Source organism: Callospermophilus lateralis, chromosome 1 (assembly GCF_048772815.1).
Source record: "Callospermophilus lateralis isolate mCalLat2 chromosome 1, mCalLat2.hap1, whole genome shotgun sequence".
Lineage (NCBI taxonomy): Eukaryota > Metazoa > Chordata > Mammalia > Rodentia > Sciuridae > Callospermophilus > Callospermophilus lateralis.
This window is the reverse complement of record NC_135305.1, coordinates 121,878,068-121,905,897: the sequence shown is the minus strand read 5'-3', so window position 1 is coordinate 121,905,897 and position 27,830 is coordinate 121,878,068. Positions and strand designations below refer to the sequence as shown.

Genomic DNA, 27,830 nt, shown 5'->3' with positions numbered 1-27,830 from the left:
ATTATAAGGGTATAGAGAAGCAGGGAGGCATGAACCAAAATTGATTTCCATGCATGTACAAGTTTGTCTGGATGAATCAAAATACTATGTAAAGCCATAAAGCTCTAATTTAAAAAAAAAAAATCTGGGCTGGGGCTGGCTCATCCCTTCTTTTTGTCTAGCTTATTCTACTTCATAATTATTACTTCAAACAGCAAATTTTGTAGCATGATTTTTTCCTTCTTTATACATACAAATACACATTTATACATATTCCTTCTTAGCTACATATAAATAAATAAAATAAAGGTCTATCAAACTATATATATAGTTATATTTGATAACTATATATATATAGTTATAGTTGATAAATAAATAAAATAAAGGTCTATCAACTATAACTATATATAACTATATAAATAAATAAATAAATAAATATATATATATATATATATATATATTTATTTATTTTAAGTTATGTCAAAAAACAAAAACAAAAAAAACTTTAAGGAATTACAAGTTCCCTGAACATAGCCCCAGCACCAGTATAGTCCAAGAACATTTTAAGCCCTCAATAAATATACATTAAGTAAATAAATTGATTGTATAAAATATATTCTCCATAGATTCAAGTAGAACTGCATACTATTTCAAAATACTGAATAAATTTAAAATAAATTATGTTATTATTATGTTATTTCTATTTAAATAATTTTTTTATGTCCACTGATGTTCTGGACACTGCTAATTACTTTAAAAATATTACTTTATTTATTCTCAATGGCAACCTTAAAAGACACTCAATGCCACATAGGCCTATTTCACAGATGAGGAATCAGAGACTTGGAGAAGTGAAGTGACCCAATAATATATGCTGGAACAGGGTTACAAATCCAAATCAGTGTAGCTGCAAAGCTATCCATGCTATATTTAGTGCCCAGTTTTTCTGGGCAGATGCTGAGCTTTTAGTATACTGCCATTCAGGACCCAAAGAACCATCAGAGACAATATATAGGGGAATTAGTCTCATTATAAAGTAGCTCATTGGTACACATATCACAACTACTTCATGTTCTTCCAGTGTGTCCACAATGCTGATGTGATACAATGAAGAACAGAAGTTAAAGCAAGGGTGGGTGAGCCTTAGTTTTACCAATTACAACTTACATGAGTTCAGACAAGTTACTCAATCTTCCTGAGTCTTATAGTTTATGATGAGAATTAAATGAGATACTTTACATTAAAAAATTAACATACATACTAACTTAACACAGGGTTTCTTTATTTTTTAAGGTCATCGTTAAACAACATCTGTTGAACATAGGGTTTATAACAGAGTAATATACTAAATAAGTATTTATTGTGATTATAAGGAATTGTGTGATTAATCTTTATAGTTGAACAAGTTATCAATACATATTAGGCATAAGCTGTATTCAAAACATTTTTTAAGGCGGGTTAAAGAAGCATGTTGAGGTAAAATAATGGCTGTTAATCTGTAGGGTAATTGAGCATACTCACCGTAAGATACTCTGGTGCCTAAACTCCAGAGCAGTGGTCTGCATCTGCAATTTGGTCCTACGAACAACCACATAGATCAACCAGGACTTCCAGGCTTGTCGCATCTTTTGCTTTGCATCTAGACACAAAGATGTTTTTTATGTTTTATTTTATTTTTGGTGCTGAGGATTGAACCCAGGGGCACTTAACCAGGGGTGAGCCATATCTTCACTCCCTTTTTTTGAGACAGGGCCTTGCAAAATTGCTTAGGATCTCACTAAATTGCTGAGGCTGGTCTAGAACATGCAAACCTCTTGTCTCAGCCTTCGAGTGACGGGGATTAAAGGTGTGCATCACCACACTCAGCGAGAGATAGATGTTTTTTAAAGGGCTGACAGAGGATGCATTACTCTGGGTTACAATGAAAGCTCAAAGGTGCTCTGTACTCATCCAGTCTTTGAAGAGTTAAATCCCTACAGCCCTCAGGTGCCCCCTGCTGGAAATGTTGTGAAGTGGTGCAAAATTAAAAGGACTCAAAACAAAAACAAGGATGGCAAGTACAAAGCATTTACAGGAAAACCAACATACTGAACTGTTCAGAAATCCTTACTCTAAAATTTCTTATTTTAAATAAATATATTTTCTACAGTATTTATAGATGAAATGACGTGAATAAACAGGCAGCAAAAAAAGGGAGCGCCACAGGGATGTGAAAAGATGGGTAGGAGTTATAATTGTTTAAGTTGGGTAATGGATACATGAAAGTTTATTATTTAAATCTTTCCTTAATATAAAGAAGGAAAAAATCATGCTACAAAACTTGCTATTTGAAGTAGAATAAGCTAGACAAAAAGAAGGGATGGGCCAGAGATACTAGCACAAACCACTAGTCCCAGTTACTCAGGAGGCTGAGCAAGAGGATTCTTTGCATCCAGGAGATTTATGCTAGCCTAGGCAACATAGCAAGACTCCATCTTATTTAAAAGAAAGAAAGGAAAAAAAAATAAAACCAGAAGAAGGATTTATCTGTTTGAGAAACAGAATATAAAGGACAATTAATGATCATGAAGGAAAGACAAATTTATTACAAATAGGAGATGCAAGGGCTCACAGTTCTCCTAGTAAATTCCACTTCCATTATGAAAACCATCACTAATGAAGTAAATTTTTTTTGCTTTATGGAACATAATGGAGAAAATAAAATTACTAGTTTTTGAACATTCTCCAAAATGTGGCCAGGAGTACTAAAGATATATTGTATATTTCAAATTAAAATATGAAGGAGATTTTAACATCTCTCTTCCTTGTGCTCATCCCAGACCTCAGGATTCAGCATACTTTGGGTAATAAGGACTAGCATGGTACTGAGGTCTAGAGTCTGGGCTCAAATAAGATAAGCGGGATTTCTTAAAATTTTATTTGGGGGGTGGTGTCCTGGAAAGTGCCCTGGAAAGTGGTGGTGTCCTGAAAGTGCCCAGAGCACTCTACCACTGAGCTACATCCTCAGCTCTTTCTATTTTTTATTTGAGAAAGAGTCTCACTAAGTTCCTTAGGACCTTGCTAAGTTGATGAGGTGGGCCTTGAACTTTCCATATTCCTGCAACAGATTCCCAAACTGCTGGGAATACAGGTGTGCACCACTGTGCCCAACTAAAGATGGGTTTCATTACCGATTTTTTTCAATACTGATTTTTTTCACTTATAGGCTAAGTAACCTATAAATGTTCCTCATCTGTAAAATGATGTTCTCTTACAGGTATGTCTATAAATCATACATGAGATAATTCATGAAAAATGTATCTAATAATTCATGAAAAATATATCTATTTTCTAGACATATAACACAGGAATCTGCATTAACTGTCTCTGCCATGATTTTGATATATGTGACAATGTGATCATAATTCTCCTTAAGGCCTGAAAGTACTTGTAAACTTTTTACACAATAGTGAATAGTACTTCAGATGTCTACAGACATGGCCTGAAAGAACACATAAGTCAGAAATAATTTTTTTCTCTTAAAAATTCCAGTGACTTTTCCCTTCTGTTCCACAATACATAGATAACATTTATGAGACAGGACATATTCTGGGCCACAAATCAAACCTTAAAATTAAAAGGACTGGTATGGCAGTATGTAAAAAAGTGGATGTGTAACCGATGTGATTCTGCAATCTGTATATGGGATAAAAATGGGAGTCCATAATCTACTTGAATCAAATGTATGAAATATGTCAAGAGCTTTGTAATGTTTTGAACAACTAATAATAAAAAAAATTAAAAAATAAAAGGACTGAAATCATACTGTATCTTATTATCTAATCTATAATGGAATAAATTAGAAATTCTTAACAAAAGGATACAAGAAGATACCCAAATATTAGGAAACTAAGCATTCTTTTAAATAATCTATGGGGCCTACGCCTCTACCCAGCAACTTGGTGGCTGAGGCAAGAGGGTTACAAGATCCAGGCCAGTCTGGGCAACTCAGTGAGATCATGTCTCAAAATAAAAACTAAAAAAGACTGGGAATATAGGACAATAGTAGAGTGCCTCTGGGATCAATCCCCAGTACAAAAAAAAAAAAAAAAAAAAAGAGGAAAAATCATAAGTGGAATTAGAATTTTTTTTAACTGAATGAAAACAGAAATATAACATTAAATTTTGCATGATGCAGTTAAAACACTTTAAGGAAACTTTATTTGTAGCACTAAATGCTTATCTTAGGAAAAAAAAAGAAATGTCTTAAATCAATAACCTCAATTTACATTCTAAGAAACTAGAAAAAGAAGACCAAATTAAAACCAAAGCTTCCGTGAGTGTATGATATGTCAAAATACATTCTACTGTCACGTTTAACTAAAAAGAACAAATAAAAAAATCATAATGGTCAAAAATAAAAAGACTGAAGACATAAATTACCAACATCAAGAATTAAAAAAAGGGTTTGACTACAGATTCTGTAACACACTGAAGTTATTATAATGAAATATTCCATGCCCATAAATTTGATAACATATTTGAAAAACATATTCCTTGAAAACAAAAACCTGATACTTTGGTTTCTCTTCAGATCACATAAATCTTTCACCTTTTGAAATGGGCTTGAAAATGGTTGGGCACAGTGGCAGATACCTGTAATCCCAGCTGCTCAGGGTCTAAGTTGCTGAGGCTGACCTCAAACTTGTGATTCTCTTGCCTCAGCCTCCTGAGTAACTAGGATTATAGGAAAGTGCCAACATGCCTAGACCAAATGAACTATTATTGCAAGAGAGTGATATGATATTTTCTGTGTCTTACCATGCTTTAGCTATGCACACAATGAGAAGAGGGAGAAAATAAGTGCAAGGAAATGACTGAAAAGATACACATAACATTCTGTAGAAAAGATGAGGATTACTCTCAGGCAGTGGCAAAGAAAAAAGACGACAAGTGACACCACAGAGGACTATCATATAATATTAGATAACTGATGATTTGAGGCATAAGAAATGAACAAGCTATTCCTAACAAAGGCTTCTCACTTAGGAAAAGTAGAAAGAAAAGCAGGTCTACATGGTAAGGGAGTTGACAAGTACTTGTGACATGCAGGGTGAGTTTGAAGTACCTGCAGGAGAGTCATATGGAATGCATATAAGGCAGTAGCTAATGCAGGTTACATAATCATTTTGAAACCTTGTGCCTTTTTCCCTTGGACTCTTCAGATGGGTTTCTGGACTCTACTTATGGAGGAACCAAAAAAGAACCAGCACTCAACTAATCACTGGATCACTAAGAAGCAACCTGGGCAAAACAGTTCAGAAATGAGCAGTATATGGCTCTTCTCAAATATCTGGAAAATTGATACATGGCGGCCAAATAGACTGCAGCCCCAAGTGCCATAGGAGATACATAGCCAGAACAACCCACCAACAGGCATTGCCAGGACACACAAATTCTCATTAAATGAGTCTTAAGTGTATAAACCATGCCATATGGAGAAAATCATAGAGATGTGATCATATACCCTAGAGATTATGCATTCTGAAAAATGTGAAATGGAATCTTCCCTTTAATCTTGAGTTATTCTTGCTTCCAGACAATCTGTTTATCCCTCTCAAGAGCTCCTGTGAAAGTAAATGTGGGCATCTACTTTACACATATGGTTCCTTTTCTCACCATGATCCTCAGCTCTAATGTACTTGTTCTTCATCTCCTGCTGCTGATGCACATAGATCTTCCAGTACTGGAACATTAGGTTGTACAAGTAATATCTGAGGAATCAGAAAAAGAAATGATATATGGCATTGATTCTTTTTCTTTCTTTCTTTCTTTTTTGGTACTGAGGATGGAGTCTTGGGTCACTTTACCACTGAGCTACATCCCTAGTCCTTTCTAATTTTCAGACAGGATCTCACTAAATTGCCGAGGATGGCCTCAAAATCACAACTCTCCTGCCCCAGGCTCCACAGTCACTGGGACCACAGACATGCACCACTGCACCTGGTACAACTGACCATATTTCAGTGCCAAGGAGAAGTAATACTTTTTTTTTTTTTTTAAATAGTGGGGATTGAAACCAGAGGAGATTTAGAAGTGAGCTACATCCCCAGCCCTTTTTATTTTAATTTTAAGACAGATTGCCCAGATTGGCGTTGAACTTGAGATTCCCTTGAAACAGCCTCCCAAGTTGCTGGGATCACAGGTATGAAACACTGCACTGGTATGCAACACTAATGGCTTTTTAAGACAAAACAACTCTTAATCCAACACACCCATCTGTTCTATACTCAGAACATGAAATATAGAACAAAAAACCTATCAGCACCTAAGCAAAAATTCCATTTCCTACAATCACAGAGAAATTTATCCTCCTTGAAAATAGGAGGATAAATTATATAGAGAAAGATTCATTCTCTATACCTTAAAATGTCACTGAGGAAGAAAAGCTTGACTTCTCCGAGAATAACTTCACTTTCAACATGCACAAAGCCATGACATTTGGAAGGACACTCATATCATTCTAATAATCCACACTGAAAAACATTACTTCTCCTTGTCACTGCAATATGGTCAATGGAGCTTTTTCCTTTTTCTTCTCCTTTATATAGACATCACACATCTTAACACTTTCATCCCTCCATAATTTCACTACCCCAATTCTAAAGCTTGATTTCAAATTTAAGTGTAGGCTTTTAGAACTACTGAAAATCAATCAATCTCTCTCTCTCTCTCTCTCTCTCTCTTTAAGTACCAGGGATTAAACACAGGGGCACTCAACCACTGAGCCACATACCCAGCCCATTTTATATTTTATTTAGTGTAGGGTATTTTTAAGTTGGCTAAGGCCTCACTAACTTGCTAAGACTGGCTTTGAACTTTAAGCCTCTTGCCTCAGTTTCCCAAGCTACTAGCATTACAGAAATGCACCACCATGCGAGGACCTCAGTGGATCTATTTTTAATCTGAAATAGTCAGAAGTCAGAAGTCCTATCCCAACTAAAAGTGACTATAATGACAGTCAATATCATCTTAAAGATACAACGTATATATACTTTTAAAAAAGAAAAGATCTAAAAAAATGTGTACTTGATCTAATTTACAAGTTTTACTTTATCCCCTTCATCTCAGGGAATGTGAATGTGAACATCAAGGATTAAGAATGTTTACTGGGGCTGGGGATATGGCTCAGTTGGTAGAGTGCTTTCCTTGCATGCACAAGTCCCTGTGTTCAATACCCAACACAACAACAACAACAACAACAAAAAGAGAATGTTTACTTTCTATTTCCATTTTCCGTTTTTTTTCTTAATGTTCTATATTGGGCATATATTTTCTCCCATAATCAACATGAATTACAACAATATTTTTTAAATAATAGAATACTCTCAGAAATTACATAGAAGTGAGAATCAGTGAGAAACCCCAATCAAATCACTAGCATGACCAATATATAATGGTTATTAGGAGTGTGTATGCATATATATATACACATGCAAGTGCACGCATACAGCTTGGGTTTAATTTAGGACTTCAAATTGCTTACTCTAAAAATGATTTGAAGAAAACCAGAAAGCAATCTAACTTTACTCCTTTTGACCAAAAACATGCCAAAAGGAATCTGACAATATGTCAAATCTATATATTAAAATGTGTAAAATTGGGGGCTGAGGTTGTGGCTCAGCAGTAGAGCACTCACTGAGCATGTGCAAGGCCCTGGGTTCAATCCTCAGCACCACACAAAAATAAATAAATCAAATAAAAGTACTGCGTCCAACTACAACTAAAAATAAATATTTTTTTAAAAAATGTGTAAAACTGAAGTAATATGACACAAAATCTGACCTGTAGTGACAGTCAGCTCGAACACAGAGTTTCCATTCTCGATGCAAAACCCACCACTCTTCTTTCCATTCTTCAAAGACTTTCCGTAGTAGTCTCTGCTCATAGTAAAACCTTGGGCCATGAAAAACATGAGAGTTAGACAAGATGAAGTTGGAGCTAGCATGTATTCCAAAATCAGTTTCTTATTACCTAGCCTTCTTAAAGAAGAGTAAACACCAAAATAAATTAAAAATAGACATATTTAACTTTTTCAAATAAAAAACTTAAAACTACTTAAGCAAGAAATGAAGATTAAAAACTTATAATATAGATATTACTGATTAAAGATGCTAAAGTAAAATTTTAATTTTAATAAATGAATTTGAGAATTATTTCAAATTAATTCATCAGACTAAAAAAATATTTTTTGTTCCCACAATGTGGTAATTACAACTCATTTATATGCTAAGGAGATTAATGTTTTAAAACAAGAAAATGCCTAATGGTATCCCCAATATTTAACAGGAACATAGATGACAAAGTAAATGAAACCTGTTCAAGGGAGTTATAAAAACATAAGAGAGGTAAGAGAAAATGAAGAGAGGGAAAAGGTAATAAGAAAACAAATAAGGGCTGGGGATGTGGCTCAAGCGGTAGCGCGCTCGCCTGGCATGCGTGCGGCCTGGGTTTGATCCTCAGCACCACATACAAACAAAGATGTTGTGTCCGCTGAAAACTAAAAAATATTTTTTTAAAAAAAATTCTCTCTCCCTCTCTCTCTTTAAAAAAAAAAAAAAAAGAAAACAAATAAGCAGTGATGGTTCTGATGTCACTGTCAAAGTGATTGATAACTCAAGAACGTGGGTCCTTGTCAATCACTTTGAATTTCTTTTCTAAGTTCCACAGGCTGATATTCCCTTCTCTTTGCCCACTCAGATTTTTCAAGCTGGCTTAAAAAGTTATTCATAAGAAAGCAAGGCACGGTGGCACACGCCTTTAATACCAGAAGCTCGGGAGGCTGACGCAGGAATTCAAAGCCAGCCTCAGTAATTTAGTGAGGCTCTGAGCAACTTAGAGAGACTATCTCAAAAAGTTTAAAAAAGAAAACAAAAAAAGGGCTGGGGAAGTGGCTCAGGGGTTAATTGCCCCTGGATTTAATACCAGATACCAAAAAAAAAAAAAGATATTCATAAGGAAATTCACTTCATTATTGTTAATAATTTTTAAGAACACAATAAAAGAGGACAAATTGGTGGGCTGGGGCTCAGCGGTAGCACACTTGCCTGGCATGTGTGAAGCACTGGGTTTGATTCTCAGCACCACATATAAATAAATAAAATAAAAGTCGATCAACAACTAAAAAAATTTGAAAAAAAAAAAGAGGACAAATTAATTTAATCAATGCCATGCAGTCAGTTTTCATGAAAGAAGCAGAGGTAAGAGCACAAAAATGGACAGACGCTCAGGAAAAGTAATTGTATGGTATATATAACATAGTACCTTTTTTTTTTTTTAATACCAAGAATTGAATCCAGAGTGCTTTACCACTGAGCTACAACCCTAGCCCTTTCTTTTATTTTAAGACTGGGTCTCACTAAGTTGCTTAGGGCTTCCCTAAATTGCTGAGGCTGACCTCAAACTTGCAATACTCCTCAGCTGCTGACATTACAGGTGTACACCACCACACCCAGCTGGCACCATTTTTTAAGTGAATATTTTATGTATATTCAGCCAGATGCAGTAGCACTGTCAATAATCCTAGTTACACATGAGGCTGAGGAAAGAGGATCACAAGTTCAAGGCCAGTATCAGCAACTTAGTGAGGCCCTAAGCAACATAGCGAGACCCAGTTTCAAAATGAAAAACACAAAGGGTAGTGGTAATGGGCCCCTGGGTTAAATCCCAGCACAAAAACAATAATAAAATAATGTATATTCAGCACCTATGTGTTGGAATTGGTATAATATGTAATTTATAAGCAAATAAATATACACATGTATGTGTTCATGCATATGTAAATGATTATACATATAAAAAGCCTGGAAAGACCTCCAAAATACCAAATTAATATCAGTGGTTCTCAGGGAGGAATTAGAGGAGACTGGCATTTCCTAAATTGTAAGATTTTATACTCTTTGAAAATTTTCAACAGATTTGTTCATTATTTTAAAACTTAAGAACCACCTGCACATGGTACAATGAACACAACCATCTACCTTCTTCCCTTCCCAAAACACCACTAAAATAATAGCAAATACATTTAAAAAGGCAGATACTCACAGAAAATAGGACAGAAGATGACAGATGTCAACAAAGTTTACGTAATTAATGAAAAAGTAGGTAGGCAAGTGGCAACTGAGTTACCAAATCAGAAAAGGCAGAGAACTGAAATGACATAGGACTAAGAGGCATCTGGAAGGAAGGAGCCAGGATTATATGAAGAGAGGATTATATCAGAAGTCGTTAGGTTCCTAGGTCTTGTTCACCCAAGTCAAGACTCAGTTTCTCTCTGGAGAGGCTGAACCAGAGAAGTGCCAGATTCTAGACGACTAGGCAAAGCTCTGGAGACAGTCCCTAAACTGAGAGTTGACATAATAAACAATGAAACTCTACTCCCCTTCCCTGCGTGCAGCCATGCTCCCACTTAAGTCCATCCCATATCAGGAGGAATTCAGAGGATTCATCTACTCTGGGGAAAACTGATCTTAATCTAGGAAAAAGGCCTTCAGAGATGCTGACAGTTGAAAGTTCCCCAATGAAATCTCCTAAATTCTGCCTCCAAAGCCTGAGGAAACCCTGGATTTGTAAGTACAAACACATAAAACCAATTAGCTTTTTAAAATCTCTTAAATACGAACATACTTAGAGAACAAATATTTCCATTCTCTCATTTAAGTTTCAGAAATTGAGGCCCATATCCAGGTGTGGTGGTACAGGCCTGTAATCTCATCAATTCTGAAGGCTGAGGCAGGAGGATTTCAAGTTTGAGACCTGCATCAGCAACTTATGGAGACCCTAAACAATTCAACAAGACCCCGTTTCAAATAATAATAATAAAAATTTAAAAACACAAATTGAGGCCCAAAACTATACCTTATCCTCAGATCAGACAATGAGGGTCAGGGATGGAATCAAAACTCAAGTCTCCTAAATTCTAGTTCAATATTTTGTTCTCTATAACCCGTACCACTCAAGAGAAAAGAAATGAACAAGAGCATGTGAACTTTTTAAAGCTATAACCATAGTATGGTAGTACTAGCTGTCACTGACTAAACCAACATGAACCACCAAGCCCCTACATCTTCACTAGTATCCCCTACAAAGGGTGGAACAATTTTCATTCCCAACCTCCTCTATAGCTAAAGATAGTCCATGACAAAGCTCTGGCCAATGAGGCAGAAACAGAATGCAGCCAGGGACTTCTAGAAGTTTTTTTTTTTTGTTTTTTTTTCCTGATAAAAGACAGATCTAAATGACAACACTATTTGTCCTTCCCTGGAACAGTCATCCTGAAACTATGCAATGTCACCTGTGAGCATAAAGTGCCAATATGTTAAGGACAGTCAGCTACAAGTATAATAAAAGTTGAGTACTTGCATTTTTTTTTTTTGAGAGCGGGATTGAACCCATGGGCACTCAATCACTGAGCCACATCCCCGGCCCAATTTTTATTGTTTTTATTTTATTTATTTTATTTTATTTTTTAAGAGAGAGTGAGAGAGGAGAGAGAGAGAGAGAGAGAGAGAGAGAGAGAATTTTTTGATATTTATTTTTTAGTTATCGGCGGACACAACATCTTTGTTTGTACGTGGTGCTGAGAATCGAACCCGGGCCGCACGCATGCCAGGCGAGCGCGCTACCACTTGAGCCACATCCCCAGCCCCCAATTTTTATTTTGAGACAGGGTCTAAGCTGCTTAAGGTATCACTAATTTGATGAGGCTGGACCTGAACTTGTGATCCTCCTGCTTAGCCTCCCAAGTTGCTGGAATTACGGGTGTGTACCACCATGCCCAGCTAAAAGTTGAATCTTTAATGGTATCCTTGAACAGCTAAACCAATACCAGTAACTGACAATTCCAAATTGCTTGTGAAAAAAAGCAAATATCAATTTGCTTAATAAGACACTTTAAGTCAGACTCTCAGAGTCAAAAGCATTCTCAATGGCTGCCAATTCTCCCTCTGAAACACACCCTATAAGGCCCCTTCTCCCCACCCCCACTACCTCCTGCTCAGTGTTCCTGATTCTGTGATTCCTCTTATACCTCATTCCTCCCACTGCAGTTAAATTGACTGTAACCAAAAATCGTAGCAGTGGGTGGTGGAGATCTATGCAAAGAATAGTATATGTATAATATAAACATGTGTAGTGTACATATATAATCATACATACATATATAGGTGTGTACACACACAAACACACATGTATGTGTATAATGTATAGCATATGACAGAAGATCACTCTTGCCCATGCCAGGTTTTTCTCAGATTCTTCCCAAGATCAAGTCCATCTGTCAGTCTCACCAATGCCCTAAATGAGCTCTTCTCCTTGGCAACAGTTTTTTTTTTCCAGAAAGGTAACAACCATCCTAGTTCATTTTGTTCACCTGGTTCACTCCTCTATGCATTTATCCAGTCAACTAATATGCATGAGTTATCCTCACATCATTATATTAGGTAATATTCCAGCTCCAGGAGGCTGGGGAGGCACGGTAGAAGAATGTAATAATATATGACATAATAAAGTATGTAGAAGCTAGTATGAAGTTAAAACCTAAACTGAGTTCAACAGAAATGTGTTATTCTGAGCTAACACTACCTGGCTTTAGAGGGAAATACTCTCCCAAAAGTCATTCGAATCCACAAATACAAGAACTTTCTGGTCACACATCTGAAAAAAGGAAAGAAAAGACATGTATATGTTATAACTGTTTGGTTAATGAGAGGAAACCTTTAAGGTCCCAGGAGAAGGGACACTAATATGACTCAAAAGGAAATATCATAGCTAATCTTGCATCAAACAGAACATAGGAGACAAATTTATAAAGCTAAAGTCAAGATTTTTTTATTGGTACATAAAACTAATTAAACAAAATGTAGTTTCTTTGTGGCATTTTGGTATATTCATAAAACATAAATTTGATCAATTTCACTCCCGAATACTTCCCCTTACGTCCTCCCCCTTCTTGATTATCTTTTATCCTATGGGGCTCCTTTCTTTCCTGATATCCTCCTCCCTCCCCCTTCTTTTCCCACTAGCTTGTACATATGAGATACAACATAAGAGTATTTGTCTTTTCTAAGTCTGGCTTCTGACTTATTTCACCTAATATGATGCACTCCAGTTCCACCTACTTTTCTGCAAATAATTTTGTTTCTATTAAGGCTGAATAAAACTCCATTGATTATATATACCACATTTTGTTAATCCACTTGTCTGTCGATGGATACCTAAGCTGATGACATAATTTATCTAAAGATGTTATGCATTTGTATTATTATTGACCATTTGTACTTTATCTTTTGAAAAAAGTGTTCAGTTGTTCAGTTCATTTGCCCATTTACTGAATGTGTTTCTTGTCTCTTGGTGTTTTCTTTATATATATATATTCTGGATATTAATCCTCTGTCAGAAGAGAAGCTGAAAAAGATATGCTCCATTCTATGAGTTCTCTCTTCATGCTACTGTTTCTTTTGCTGTGCAGAAGCTTTTTAATTTGATGCTTTCCCATTTATTGACACTTGCTATTATTTCCTGAGCTACAGGAGTCCTATTTAGGAAGTCATCACCTGGATCTATATATGGATGTATTTCTCCTATGTTTTCTTCTAATAGTTGCAAAGTTACTGGTCTTATGCCTAGATCTTTAATCCACTTTGAGTTGACTTTTGTACAGGGTGAGAGATAAGAATCTAGTTTCATTCTTCCAAATATGGATATCCAGTTTTCCTTGCACCGTCAAAGAACTATTCTATGACATATCTTTTTGGCATCTTTGTCAAAAATTAAATGTCTGTGGATATGTGGGTTTGTCTTCTCTTCTATTCCATTGGTTTATGTGTCTGTTTTTATGCCAGTACCGTGCTGTTTTTGTTACTATGGCTCTATAGTATAATTTGAAACTGGGCATTGAGATGCCTCCAGCTTCTCCCTTTTTTGCACAGGATTGCTTTGGCTATTCTGGGTCTTCTGTTTTTCCATATGAATTTCAGGGTTGTTTTCCCTAGTTCTCTGAAGAATATCATTGCTATTTTGATGGGGATTGCACTAAATCTATAGACCATTCTTGGAAATATGTCCATTTTCATAATATTAATTCTGCCTATTCATGAGCACAGGAGATGGTCCCATCTTCTAATATCTTCTTCGATTTAATTTTTCAGTGTTGTGTAATGTTCCTTACAGAGGTCTTTCATTCCCTAGGTTAGATTTATTCCTAGGTATTTTTTTGTTGAAGTTCTTGTAAATGGAATGTTTTCCTGCTTTCTTTCTCAGTAGATTCATTATTGGTATATACAAAAGCTATCAATTTTTGTATGTTGATTTTGTATCCTGCCAATTTGCTGAATTTTTTTTTAATCAGCTCTAGAAGTCTTCTAATGGATATCCAGTTTTCCTTGCACCGTCAAAGAGGCTATTCTATGACATATCTTTTTGGCATCTTTGTCAAAAATGGAAAAAAAAAAGTCTTCTAATGGAACCTTTAGAGTCTTCTAAATATAGGATAAAAACTCAAGCAGATTATTTTTAAAAAACACTTTGATTATAATGTATTTTGCCAATGAAGAAATGAAGACTTCAAAGTTGAAGAAAAGTCATAATTGTTTTGTTCATATTATCCTTCTTCCCTAAAATGCCTAATAAATGTACACTTATACTGGACTTTCCCTAACTCAAACAAAGTGAGGAGCTAGGTACTCTCAGCACTCTGTTCAAATGCCTTGTGTAATGTTATTCCATATCACAGCGATCAGCTCAGAGTATGTCTGTCATTCCCTCAGCAATTGGAGCCCTTGAGAGCAGGGACTGTACCTTATAGTAATCCTAGTAGCTAGTGCAATGCCTCTACAGACATAACAAAAGTTGGTTTGGAACATGCTTCCTCCTTTCCTTTATCTTATTCCTTTTTGAAAAAAACAATATTAATTTATATTAGTTATTGATGGACCTTTATTTATTTGTTTACATGTGGTGCTGAGAATCAAACCCAATGTCTCACATGCTAGGCAAGTGCTCTACCACTGAGCCACAGCCACATATTCTTATATTATTCTTCAAGACTCAGCTTAAACTCTGCTTCTCCAGAAAGTCACTGCTGGCTTTACTAATGTGGTTATTCTTGCCATGTATGCCTTCTCTGCTCATAGTTCTTATCACATTTTATTGTTATGGCTTAACCTGATTTTAAACTTTTATAAGTTTAGGTTTTGGAATACAGCATAACACCTGGCAGAGTAGGCACTTAGTAAATTTTTGTTGAATGAATAAATGATGCCTTTAATACCTAAAAAGAATAACAGAAAATGAGCTGGGCACAGTGGTACACACCTGTAATCCCAGGAGCTCAGGACACTGAGGCAGAAAGATTGCAGGTTTGAGGCCAGCCTCAGCTTAGTGAGACTATAAGCAACCTAGTAAGAACCTGTGTCAAAATGAAAGGGGTTGGTGATGTAGCTCAGTGGTTAAGCACCCCTGGATTCAATCCCTGGTACCAAAAAAAAAAAGCAGAAAATAATCATTCTTCATGGGCCATATTTAAATTTTTTCCTTGAAGAATCATAACTTATACTTTGTGGTCCACAATTGGAGAACATGACTGAAAACAATGACAGATGTTATGCTGCACATTTCTAAATATCCTTTTTACTGAACATTTCAATAGGAAGAGCAGGCATCCCGTTCTCCAACTAATTGACATAGAAAAATAAAAATCATTCCCTCACTTCAGCAAAGAAGGAAGAACTAGTGAGAAGCCCCTATAGGGAAGTGATTACTCAAGCACACCTGATGTGGAGTTCTCTCAAGCGGCCCCGTCGGGTCCAAGACTGTGAGGCATGATACTGTACTGGCCGACTAGTTCCAGGCAACTCTCTCTGGATCCCAGAGAAGGCAGAAGACTTTTTGATGGATAGTGCCTTTGGAGAATAAGGCTTTTTAATTGAACCATCCCTAAGAGACCTTAAATTTGAGAAATAGAGAAGAGAAAAAAATTATCACTGTGTATTTTTTAAAATAGAAGCAAAATTAAATAGTAAATTCACTGAGACTAATTACAATGACTCAAGAACAATAAGCTTCCACATCTCCAACAGAAGTAACTGGAAACCAGCCAGGCACAGAACTGCATGCCTGTAATCCTAGCAACTCAGAAGGCTAAGGGAGGATTATCACAAATTCAAGGTCAATCTCAACAACTTAGCAAGACCCTGTCTTAAAATAAAAAATTTTAAAAGGGCTGGGGATATAATTGACTGGTAAAATGTCCCTGGGTTCCATCCCCAGTACAAAAAAAGAAAAAAAAAAAAGAAATATCTGGCAAGCACTGGAGGTTGGTACTCCTGGTTGGGCTCAAGGCAAGAAATACAAAACATAATAGTACACTAGAGTAATTAGGTCTAACACACTTTTTAGGAAAATTTTCCAGATAATATCAAATATGAAGCCACATACTTTTAATAAACACTAATTTTTTTTTTTTTTGGCAGTGCTAGGAACTGAACTCAAGGTGCTTTGCCACTAAGCTACATCCTCCATACACTTTATATACATATGTACTTCTGTGTGTATGTTTGTGTGTATATGTACATATACACACAAACATACACACACACGTATTTTTTTTGTAACAGGAATTGAACCCAGAGATGCTTTACCAATGAGCTACATTTCCAGTCCTTTTTATTTTTTGATATAAGGTTTTACTAAGTTGCTTAGGGCCTTGCTAAACTGCTAGGCTAGCTTCAAACTTGCAATACTCCTGCCTCAGTCTCCTAAGTTGCTGGAATTACAGGCTTGCACCATGGCACCAAACTATTATTTTATATTTTTGAGATAGGATCTTACTAAATTGCCAAAGATGTCCTTAAACTTGCATATCTTCCCACCTCGGCTTCCCAAGGTGTATATGCCACTGTGCCCAGTCAAATTTCTAACGTTTAATCCTGTCTGAAAAACATTAAGCAATCAACTAAGGCAGGGATTGGAATTGTATTGTGTTGGATTGGAATTGGAGATATCGGCATGACCCTGTGATTTAAAAAAAAAAAAAGAAAAACATATCAGACCTCTGCCCATAGTAAATACCTAGAAGCAATGATAATATATAAACAACGAGCATACCTAGAGACCAAATATAATTTTTTTTTCAAAATTTTTTTAGTTGATATGGACACAATACCTTTCTTCCTTTCTTTCTTTATTTTTATGTGATCTAGGGATCGAACGCAGTGACTTACACATGCTAAACAAGCACTCTACCTCTGAGCCACAACCCCAGCCTCCAAATATTATTTCTAAAATACCACTGTCTACTAGAAGGACCCCAGAGCTCCTTTGACGAATGGCCAATTTCCAGGTCTGGAGCAAGGAAAATGCAAGATGAGAATGGAATCTTATTTGGTCCAAAAATAAGGAAGTATTCAAAGAATGATGCAAAGCTGGATACAGTGGTGCACACCGTTGATCCTAGTTACTAGGAAGACTGAGGTAGGACGATCCCAAGCTCACAGCCAGCCTCAGCAACTTAGTAAAATTCTGTCTCAAAATAAAAATAAAAAAGGAGTGGGGATGTAACTCATTGGTAGAGCATCCCTGAGTTCAATCCCCAGTACTCCCCAAAACAAAAAACAGAAACAAGTAAACAATGATGGAAAAATATCAAAAGGACACAGGAGCCAGCCTGAAAGATCACTGGCCAGATCTGGAAAAATCTGAAAAGTAATGGATTAAAAACCAATTAATAAAACTGGAATCCATAAGTTAATACTGATATAAATAAATAAATACATGGGGTAGAATGGAAAACTATGCAGACTAATAGAAGGAAGGAGATAATTGGAAAATCATCATCTAGGAACCATCATACTAATAACTGATTTATAGAAAAATCAACAATGGATGCAAAAAAAGTTGGTGGCAGTTTTATAAGGAATACAATATTAACAGTCTCAAAAAAAAAAAAAAAATACCTCTAGCTGGGCTTCCTGTTGTGCACCTGTAATCCCAGCTACAAGGCAAAGGATCAAAACCAGCCTGGGCTACACAGAAAGACCTTGTCTCAAAAAAAAAAAAGGTAGATGCATAATGTGAATAATGAATAATAATGAAGAGACACTAAAGAAATCCAATTTTAAAAATACAAAGAAACTCAATATGAAAAATATCCTCAAAAGTAAGTGGTGGCACATACCTATAATCCTAGTAGCTCTGGAGGCTGAGGCAGAAGGATTGTGAGTGCAAAGCCAGCCTCAGCAACTTAGCAAGGCTCTAGCAACTTAACAAGACCTTGTCTCTAAAAAAATATTTTAAAAAAAACAGACTAAGGATGTGGCTCAGGAATTAAGTGCCCCTGGGTTCAATCCCGGGTACCAAACAAACAAACAAACAAACAAATAAATAAATAAAAAGTAAGTAGTCTAGGCCAGGCATGGTTGATGGTACCTGTCTAAAGTCTCAGGGACTCAGGAGCCTTGTCTTAAAAAAAAAAAAAAAATAAGTGTTCCAAACTCTTCAAAAACCTCCAGATCATGAAAGATAAGGAAAAATTAAGAAAAAATCCCAAACTGAAGGAGACTAATGTACTGAAGATTAATTTCACTACTCACATCATTTGGGGTTTCTTTCATTCTCTTTCTGTTGCTGTGGTAAAATAATAGAGAAAATAAATTTTAAGGATGAAGAGATCTATTTTGTCTCATGGGATAATTTGGTGCCATTATCCCAGCTAATGGCACTATGAGGTGGTGAAATTTTAGGAGGTATTGCGTACTTGAAGAAACTTAGGTCAACTTTGTACCTTTGAGGGTTACATTGCGACCCGGGCCCCTTCCTCTCTTATTGTCTCTTGTTGCAATGAGGTAAGCAGCTTTGCTCCCCAACATATTCCCCCACCATGATGTTCTGCTTTACCATAGACCAAAAAAGTCAATGGAGCCAACTGATTATGGCCTGAAACCATGAGCCAAAGTAAATCTTTCACCTTTAAAATTGTTTTTCTCAAGTATTTTGCTACAGCAACAGAAGCAAAGACTATAAAATCAAAATGCCATGTGTAGTCCTGGTTTGGATCCAGGATCAGAAAGGTTTTCTCACATTTGGTTATTTAATTTTCCATAAGTAACATGACTGGAACAACCAACCACAAGTTACTCTCAAATGAGGTATGTGTGTATTTATTTTTAATTCTCATTAGTCACAGTACTTATTGGTCTCACTTCAGAAACTAGCAATTACTAAAAAACTGCTTTTAAGAGAAATATAGAATACATAAATATAGAAATACAGAATTCCCTATATGTGCCCTATAAATAGTATATATTTAAAAAATTACTAAGTTATAGTGGCACATACCTGTAATCCCAGCCACTTGGGAAGCTGAAGAAGATTTCAAGTTGAAGGTCACCCTCAGCAACTTAATAAAGCCCTAAGCAACTTAGCGAGACCCTGCTTCAAAAATAAAAAGGACTTGCTAGATGTGGTGGCACAAGCCTGTAATCCCAGCTGCTCAGGAGGCTGAGGCAGGAGGACCGTGCCAAAGCTAACCTTGGCAAAAAGCAAGGTGCTTGGGGCTGGGGATGTGGCTCAAGTGGTAGCACGCTCGCCTGGCATGCGTGTGGCACTGGGTTCGATCCTCAGAATCACATAAAAATAAAATAAAGATGTTGTGTCCACCGAAAACTAAAAAAAAAAATAAATATTAAAAAATTCTCTCTCTCTCTTAAAAAAAAAAAAAAAAAAAAAAGCAAGGTGTTAAGCAACTCAGTAAGATCCTGTTTGTAAATAAAATACAAAATAGGGCTTGGGGATGTGGCTCAGTGGTTGAGTGCTCCTGAGTTCAATCCCAGTAACCCAGTAAATAAATAGCTAGATAAATAAATAAATAAGGACTGGGGATGTGACCCAGTGTCTCCCACCCCTGGGTTCAATTCCCACTACCAAAAAATAAAAATAAAAAAAGTAAAGTAAGGTAGGCAGTCAGGCGGTGGTGAGTGCTAAGGCCAGAGGATCACTTGAGCCCAGAAGTTCAACAAGCAAGAGCCTATCTCAGAAGGAAAACAAAACAAAAGGTAGAAGCATTATTCACAATATCCAAAAAGAAGAAACCCAAATGCCCATAAACGGATAAACAAAATACAGTACAGGCACACAATGGAATATAATTCAGCCATAAAAGAAGAATAAAGGGCTGGGAATGCATCTCGGTGGTAGACGCTGTTCTTAACACGTAGGAGGCCCTGGTTCAATTCCCAGGACTAGCTGGAGATATAGCTCAGTTGACAGAGTGCTTGCCTAGCATGTTCAAGGCCCTGAGTTCAATCCCCAGCACCACAAAAAAAAAAATTAAAAAATTTAAAAAAAAATCCTAGGACTAGAAAAAAATAGAATGAAAACATTGATACATATTACAGCCTCAGTGAACCCCCAAATGAGTGAAATAAGCCAGACACAAAACGATTAATATTGCATGGATCTGTATGAGGTACATAGAATAAATAAATTCATAGAAATAGAAAGTAGAGCCAGGTATGGTGGCACACACCTGTACTCCCAGCAGCTCTGGAGGCTAAAGCAGGAGATCAAAAATTCAAAGACAGCCTCAGCAAAACAAAGTACTAAGCAACTTAGTAAGACCCTGTTTCTAAATAAAATACAAATTAGGACTGGGGATGTGGCAGGTTGCTGTACAAGCACGTTCATAAAACCTGGGAAGATGGTGCTGGTCCTAGCCACACATTACTTCAGACACAAAGCTGTCATTGTAAAGAATATTGATGATGGCACATCAGACTGTCCCTACAGTCATGCTCTGGTGGCTAGACAGCTGCCTCGGGCAAGAAGAAAACTGTCAAAAGGTCAAAGATCAAGAGAATCTTAATTTAGGCTGAAAGTGACCAAACAAAAGCAGAAGAAAGATAAAAGAGTCAGCCAGTCTTGATGTAATAACCTTTAACCTCAGGAAAATCATCCTCACTTCTATTTATAATTAGATTTTCTTTTAATGTATGTGGGTATGTATATGGTGTTAGGGATTGAACCCAAGCCCTTGCACATGCTAAGCAAGTGCTCTATCACTGAGCTATATCCCCAACCTCAAAATTATAATTTTAATTATGGATACTTCCACATGCTTAAAATATTTTTTGACTATGACATAATGTGTGAAATGTGCATTACAGTATAGATGAAAAGCTCAAAATATCAATGAAAAAAAATTCCTTGCCCATATTTTCTATCTAATCACTCACGATTTAAGAATTTTTGTTTGTTTATTATTTTTACACTCAAAATGCTTACAAATCTTTATATGGAACCATAATTTCAGTTACCTTTTTGGTCATGTTGTATCACTCACCTGGAATCAACCTTCTTCTCCATTCTCTCCTTAATTTCTTCTGATAAAAAATTCAACCAGTGGCTTGATACATACTTCTTAATTAGCAGAATACTCATGAATCAGTTTTTTATATTCCCCATCTAACTACAAAAGAAAAGACCAATAAAAAGACTAAATTATCTGCAAATTCATGGGAATCAACATGTCTGAATAGCTACCTACTAGATGCTAGTCTCCCACCCCTCTCCTTAATTCAACACTAGGTGAGCATGGAAAAATCTCAGACTTAAAAACACCGTTTACAAACATTAAAACACCCCTGGGGTTCAATCCCCAGTACCCCCCCCCCAAAAAAAACTCTTCAGATAGGTGTTTTGGGTTTGTTTTTGTTTTTTTAGTACCAGGAATTGAACTCAGAGGCACTTAACCACGGAGCCACATCTTCAGCCCTATTTTGTATTTTATTTAGAGACAGGGTCTCACTGAATTGCTTGGGGCCTCACTAAGTTGCTGAGGCTAGCTTTGAACTTGATATCCTCCTGTCTCAGCCTCCAGAGTGGCTGAGATTGCAGGTGTGTGCCACCATGTCCGTTCATCTTCAGGTAGGTTTTTATCAGCAGTAGATATTTAATGTGCAGTTTTCACTTTCAATTTGTAATCACTTCTACCAAAAGCATTCATTATAAACTGAATAAACAAAATGCTTTTTATTTCTTAGTACAAAGAATGGGTTATGGGTTGAATTAGGTTCCCCAAAATGCTGATATCCCAAACCCCAATATCTGTGAATGTGACTATGTAACAGGGTCTTTGCAGGTGTAAGAGGTAAATTAAGCTATAAATTAGTAGGAGTTCATGTAAGAGTAGAGTAGGCCCTTAATGCATTATGACTGGTGTCCTTATAAAAAAAGAAGAGACAAAGAACAGATATACTTAAAAGAGGAGAATTCTATGTGATGAAGAAGGTAGAGACTGGAGTAATGTGCCTACAAGCCAGGGAAGTTACTACCAGAAGCTAACAGAAAAACAGAAGAGATCCCCTAGGCTTCAGAGAAAGGACAACACCTTGATTTCCGATTTCTGGCCTCCAGAACTGTGAGAGAATCAACTTCTGTTTTATTTTGTTTATTTATTTATTTTTGTATGTAGTGGTAATTGACCCAGGGGTGCTCTACCACTGAGCTATATCCACAGTCTTTTTTATTTTTTATTTTGAGATAGGGTCTCATGGTTGCCCAGGCTAGCCTCAAACTTACAATCATTCTGTCTCAGCCTTCTGGGTCACTGGAATTATAGGCATATGCCACCATGCCCAACAATTTCTGTTGTTTTAAACCACCCAGTTTGTCCTAGCTGGTTACAACAGCCCTAGGAAACAAATGTAAGAAGTCAAGACTGAGAACTAAGATTTCAGTATATAGTGGAGGCTACCTAAAATGGTTACCATGTCTTACACTTAGTAACTTTGATGGATTTATAGTAAGATATCAAAAAATTACCCAGAAAGAAGTTTACCCATACAAGAACAGCCTTTACTGACATCAAACCTGACGTCTTCCCTTTCCCCTGCAGCCTCTGCCCGGAGTAGTATCTGCTGCACAGCTCCAGACACGTGCAGAGTGGCCAGCTATGGACTTAAGGCAGATGTGACTCCAGGTGTGCATGGTCACCAGACACTGGATCTTGGAAGACCGCCATTAAAGCCTCACTTTTTTACTTCCTGTTTCTGAGTCCATTCTTTGGGACTAGGCAACAGGATGACTTGAAATTAGGACATTCTTCACTCTCCAGAAGAGAAGAAATAGTTACAGGTGAACAGTGTACACGTGGAGTTTTCAGATAACTTCACCTGAATGAGAAATCTGTCTTCATCAGGACCTCAGACGTCTGACAGCTTTGTGGCACACCAAGATAACAAATTTATATCCTGATGTCTTAAGAAGATGAAGTAAAACATTCAAGTAGTTTTCGGTGCAGTTTTTTTGTTTTTTAAATCCCTTTCTCTTTTTATTCTTTTCACATGCTTCAATAGACACTGGAATTAGATTGGCAGGTTTATTGCTCTATGAATATCCAAGCTGCTAACTGTCATAAGTAGCAATCAACACAAGAACTGGCCAAAAAATAAAACAAAACCTATGTCCTATTGTTCCTTCTCTCTCTCTATCTATCTCTCTCTCTCTCTCAAGTCTAACTAAGTTGCTTAGGTCCTCACAAAGTTGCTGAGTCTGGCTTTGAACTTGCAATTCTGCCTTAGCCTCCAAATCATTGAGATTATAGGTATGTACCACTGTGCCCAGCTGACCTAGTGTTTTTGATGCCACACTCCAAGTAACAGTGACAACCTTTAGTGACTATTTCTGAAAATTAACTAAATTGAAGTATTCAAATAGGGAATTGTGTAATATTGCTATAATAAATGGGCCACATTGCCTTGGGTTGATGTCTTAATGATTGTGTGCAATGTCCACTGTGGTCAAAGGATTCTCTTTAGTTAGACCAACATTCTAACTACTTGTATGTGTCTGCCTTCTCCACATTAAAATACAGACTCCATGAAAACAATAATTGTATCTGACAATAATCTTATCTGATCTTGTCTCCATTTTATCTCCAGCATCTAAATTAATGTCTGGAATCTCACAGGTGAGATATACAAACATGGAAAAAGACTAAGGCATAAGTCTATCCTCAATAGAGACATTTATGAACTTACTCTGTAAGTTGAAAAACACATAATGATAATTAGGCAAGGATTATTCCCAGTTACACATGACCTCCTAAAATGACAGTGAAAGATAAATTTGATTCAGCAACTCAATGTCTAAGTATATGCCAAAGAGAACTAAAAATACGTCCACACAAATATAATGGAAAGATGAACAAAGTGTGGTATATCCTATGATGGAATATTATTCAGCCATGAAAAGAAATGCAATACGATAACAATGCTTAAATGTGAATGAAACTTGAAAACATTGTGCCAAGTGAAAGAAGTCAGTCACAAAGGCCCACATATTTTACAATTCCATATACAAAACATCTAGAAAGGCAAACATAGTGCCTGGGGCTGAGGGACTGAGGGACTAACTGCTAATAAGCAAGGCTTTTTTTTTTTTTTTTTTAAATGGCACTGGGGATTGAAACCCAGGGCCTTGAGCATGCCAGGAAAGTGCTGGGATTAAGGCATGTGCTTTAAATAAGGCTTTCGTTTTTGGGTGATGACAATATTCTAAAGCTGATCATAGCGATGGTTGTACAACTCTGTTAATGTTGAATTATACACTTTAAAATGGGTGAACTGTATATGAATTTTATCACAATAAAATTTTTTTAAAAAGAATAAGCCAGAGGGCTGGGGTTGTGGCTAAGTGGTAGAGCACTCTCCAAGCATGTGCAAGGCCCTGGGTTCAATCCTTAGCACCACATAAAAATAAATAAAATAAAGATATTGTGTCCAAATACAACTAAAAAATAAATATTTAAAAAAAAGAATAAGCCAGAACTGCATGTAGTAGCACAAACCTTTAATTCCAGCTCGTCAGAAAGCTGAAGCAAGAGAATGATGGTAAATTCAAGGCCAGCTTAAGCAATTTTAGTGAGACTCTGTCTCAAAATTTAAAAAAAAAAGGGGGGGGGCAAGGGATGTAACTCAAAGGTGGGGCACCAGTCAGTTTGATCTCCAATACTACAAATATATATAAATGGAAAATATGCTTTAAAAAAGGCAAACTAAGAAAAAAATACAGGGATCCAAGTTACAGAGAATAGCAAAAAGAAATTTCAGAATAGATGTGAAAAGAGTACTCTGGATGAGAACTGGGTGTAGAGGGCAAAGAGTCACCAGATTAGATTAGAACCAACAAGGGAGGTATCCAGGCAAAAGATGAAACCAAAGGTTTTGAGAATAGCCCAAAAAAACTCAATTAGTGTGTGTGGGGGGGAATATTAGTGATCTATACATGTGATACCAGGGGGGAAAAATGATGGGATGTGCAAGAATGGAAGCGAGAGCTGGAGCTGAAGTTCAGGGGTAGAGCACTTGCCTAGCATCTGTGAGGCACTGGGTTCAAGTCTCAGCAAGCATATAATAAAATAAAGGCCCATTGACAACTAAAAAAAAAAAAAAATTAAAAAAAAAGAAAGGAAGAGCTATAGTACCCTACTTGATTCAGCCTCGAATATTTGTTACATAATGCAAATGTTATTACTTTGACAATAATTACCACATAAATGATCGGCGAGATGAGAGAAAGACAACTGTGCACTAAGTACTTATTTCCTATGGACAACTGTCAACAAAAAGTGTAAAATTAACAAATGGAGAAACATCACTATACTAATTTGCTCCTAATAAACAGAAGAATGGCACATGGTGCTCTGTTTTATTATGAACTTCAATATTAATTTTTAAAACCCTATGTTAATTTGGGAAAAATGTAAAAACATCTTTTAAGTGTCTACAGTACTTTGCAGTTTCAAATGATTGAGAAAGCAATGATCCTACTGAGAAAAATGAGGAAATATAGATCTTCAGCCCAGAATAAATTTCCAGTACTTCCAAAAGCCTTTCCTAACCCCAAGTCTCATACTTTCATGGCACATACTTTCAAAAAGCACAGGCTAGAATCAAGATAGCATTTATGGAGAAGGCACTCTGCGCCAGGCATAGTACTAAGTACTTTTCATAAATTACACACTTTAATACAACTACCTCGATAGGCGATTGACATCTTCATTTCAGAGATGGAGGGCCCAACATCACTAGCTAAGGAGTGATGAAGCTAGCTAGTATTGGTACTGCAGTGCCTAACACCATCATTTAATAAATACACATCAACACGGACGTTTTCAAGACATCTGAACGGCCTCCGAAAAAAATAAAAACCAAGCACCACCTCTCACGGTGGAAATGGAATTATGGTTTGGATGACACGTTAGCCCCATGGGTTTCAGAGAGGGTCCCCGAAGTCTATGTACACCAGCACCCCCGCTTTCAGATTCCTGCAAGCTAAGGAACCTCCCATGGGCTCAGGAACCAGCCCGGTGGAAAGACAAGGGGCCCCCAGAGTCAGCAAAAACACAACAAACAATTGCCAGAATCCGCGCAAGCGGAGCACAGAGGAGTCTTTTGCTCTTCTCACAAACCAAAGCCGGTGCACAGGCAGCATCATGGGCACTTCAAGAAGAGGAGGAAGCAAAGGCTCCGACAAAGTCTAACAGGGCGCAACTCAGAGGCACTTGCTTCCTGGAAGAGCTCACCGGCGGAGGCCAAGCCACTCAAAAAGCTGGGGACAATAAAGTCCTGACCACGTACCTGAGGAAGCTGAGTTCTCGGGCCTGGCACTTAGAAGTTACGGCAACAGCAGGCGAAATCCTGGGCTCCCTCGGCTCGCTTAGCCCACACCATTCTTTGCGCTTTGCGCGCTTCTGAACGCTAACCTAACGCCGGCCCCACCCGAGTTTCCACAGCTACCGCAGCGCACGCGCGGGAAACCCGCCCCATGCTGGAGTTCGCGCAGCCTCAGTCAGACGTTGACACGCCTCCCCAACAGCTGCCGAGACACTCCAGTCGCGCTATCTGCGCAGCCCTATGTATGTTTGTGTTCTTTGGGAAAACGTGCTTCTCTCTAAGCCGATTCTTATATACCCCTCTTAACCGAGTGGAGGTTTGGGTCAGTAGGCTATTGCGTTGGAAAGTCCTCTTTCCACTACCTCCAGGCTCTTGGTTCTCCTGAATTCCCAGGAGTGCAAGCTGGAACCGGTAGAGTAGGACGGTTGTAGCAACCAGGATTTACCGGGCAAGAGTCCTTGCAGCCCGAGAATTGGAATGATTTCAGGCTTTAAAAAAAAAAAAAAAAAAAATTATCTCAAGCTGATCTCTTCTTATAACCCTTCTTTTACAAATGGAAAGCCGGGCTGGGTGGCACACATCTGCAGTCCCAGCGATTCGGAGGCTTGAGGCAGGATTGCAATTGGAGGTCAGTCTTCGCAATTTATCAAGGCCCTAAGCAACTTAGCAAGAGTGTTTCAGAATTTTTTCAGAAGGGCTGGGGTATGGCTCAGCAGTTAAGTACCCCTGGGTTTAATCCTCAGTACTAAAAAAATTAAGATGTTAGGCTGGGTAGGTAGCTCAGTGGTAGAGTGCTTGCATACGCCCCTGCACCTCACATATACACCAAGTCCCAAAAGGTGTCTAAATTCTGCTAGTAATGGTCCAATGAAAAATCCCTTACTAATTTCTTTCTCATCTTTAATCCGAGGAGATGCTTCTATAGCTGTGAAACTTTTCAAGTCCTTTTTATAAAGAAAAATTGAGTAGGAATAAACACATTTTGAAAAGCATAATTTCAATCTTTTGAGACTTCTTCTAAAGTTGATGATCTAGAAAACTCTTCACAGATACTCATAATTTCTAGGTTTTCTACTATTTTCCTCCTCTACTGTTCTACAACTGCCAATTTCCTCAACTCACAACATTTGAGGTCCCTATAAA

The 27,830-nt window shown here is 37.1% G+C and overlaps 2 protein-coding genes across 12 annotated transcripts in view; one reads left to right on the top strand and one right to left on the bottom strand.

The window, feature by feature from the left end:
• Pisd (phosphatidylserine decarboxylase) overlaps positions 1–23,766 on the top strand; it is a 116,663-nt gene extending 92,897 nt beyond the window's left edge. For all 9 annotated transcript variants that reach the window (XM_076838084.1, XM_076838129.1, XM_076838156.1 and 6 more), the window contains one exon: positions 22,907–23,766. In XM_076838084.1, coding sequence (XP_076694199.1) covers positions 22,907–23,064 — 158 coding nt within the window. In that variant the 3' untranslated portion in view covers positions 23,065–23,766. The remainder of the gene's footprint in view (positions 1–22,906) is intronic.
• Positions 1–26,805, bottom strand: part of Sfi1 (SFI1 centrin binding protein) — a 70,038-nt gene extending 43,233 nt beyond the window's left edge. For all 3 annotated transcript variants that reach the window (XM_076838050.1, XM_076838060.1, XM_076838069.1), the window contains exons 1-7: positions 26,652–26,805; positions 21,353–21,478; positions 15,787–15,960; positions 12,601–12,672; positions 7,804–7,914; positions 5,638–5,732; positions 1,501–1,618 (exon numbers count right to left, since the gene is read on the bottom strand). In XM_076838050.1, coding sequence (XP_076694165.1) covers positions 1,501–1,618; positions 5,638–5,732; positions 7,804–7,914; positions 12,601–12,672; positions 15,787–15,960; positions 21,353–21,450 — 668 coding nt within the window. In that variant the 5' untranslated portion in view covers positions 21,451–21,478; positions 26,652–26,805. The remainder of the gene's footprint in view (positions 1–1,500; positions 1,619–5,637; positions 5,733–7,803; positions 7,915–12,600; positions 12,673–15,786; positions 15,961–21,352; positions 21,479–26,651) is intronic.
• Positions 26,806–27,830: the final 1,025 nt, after the last annotated feature.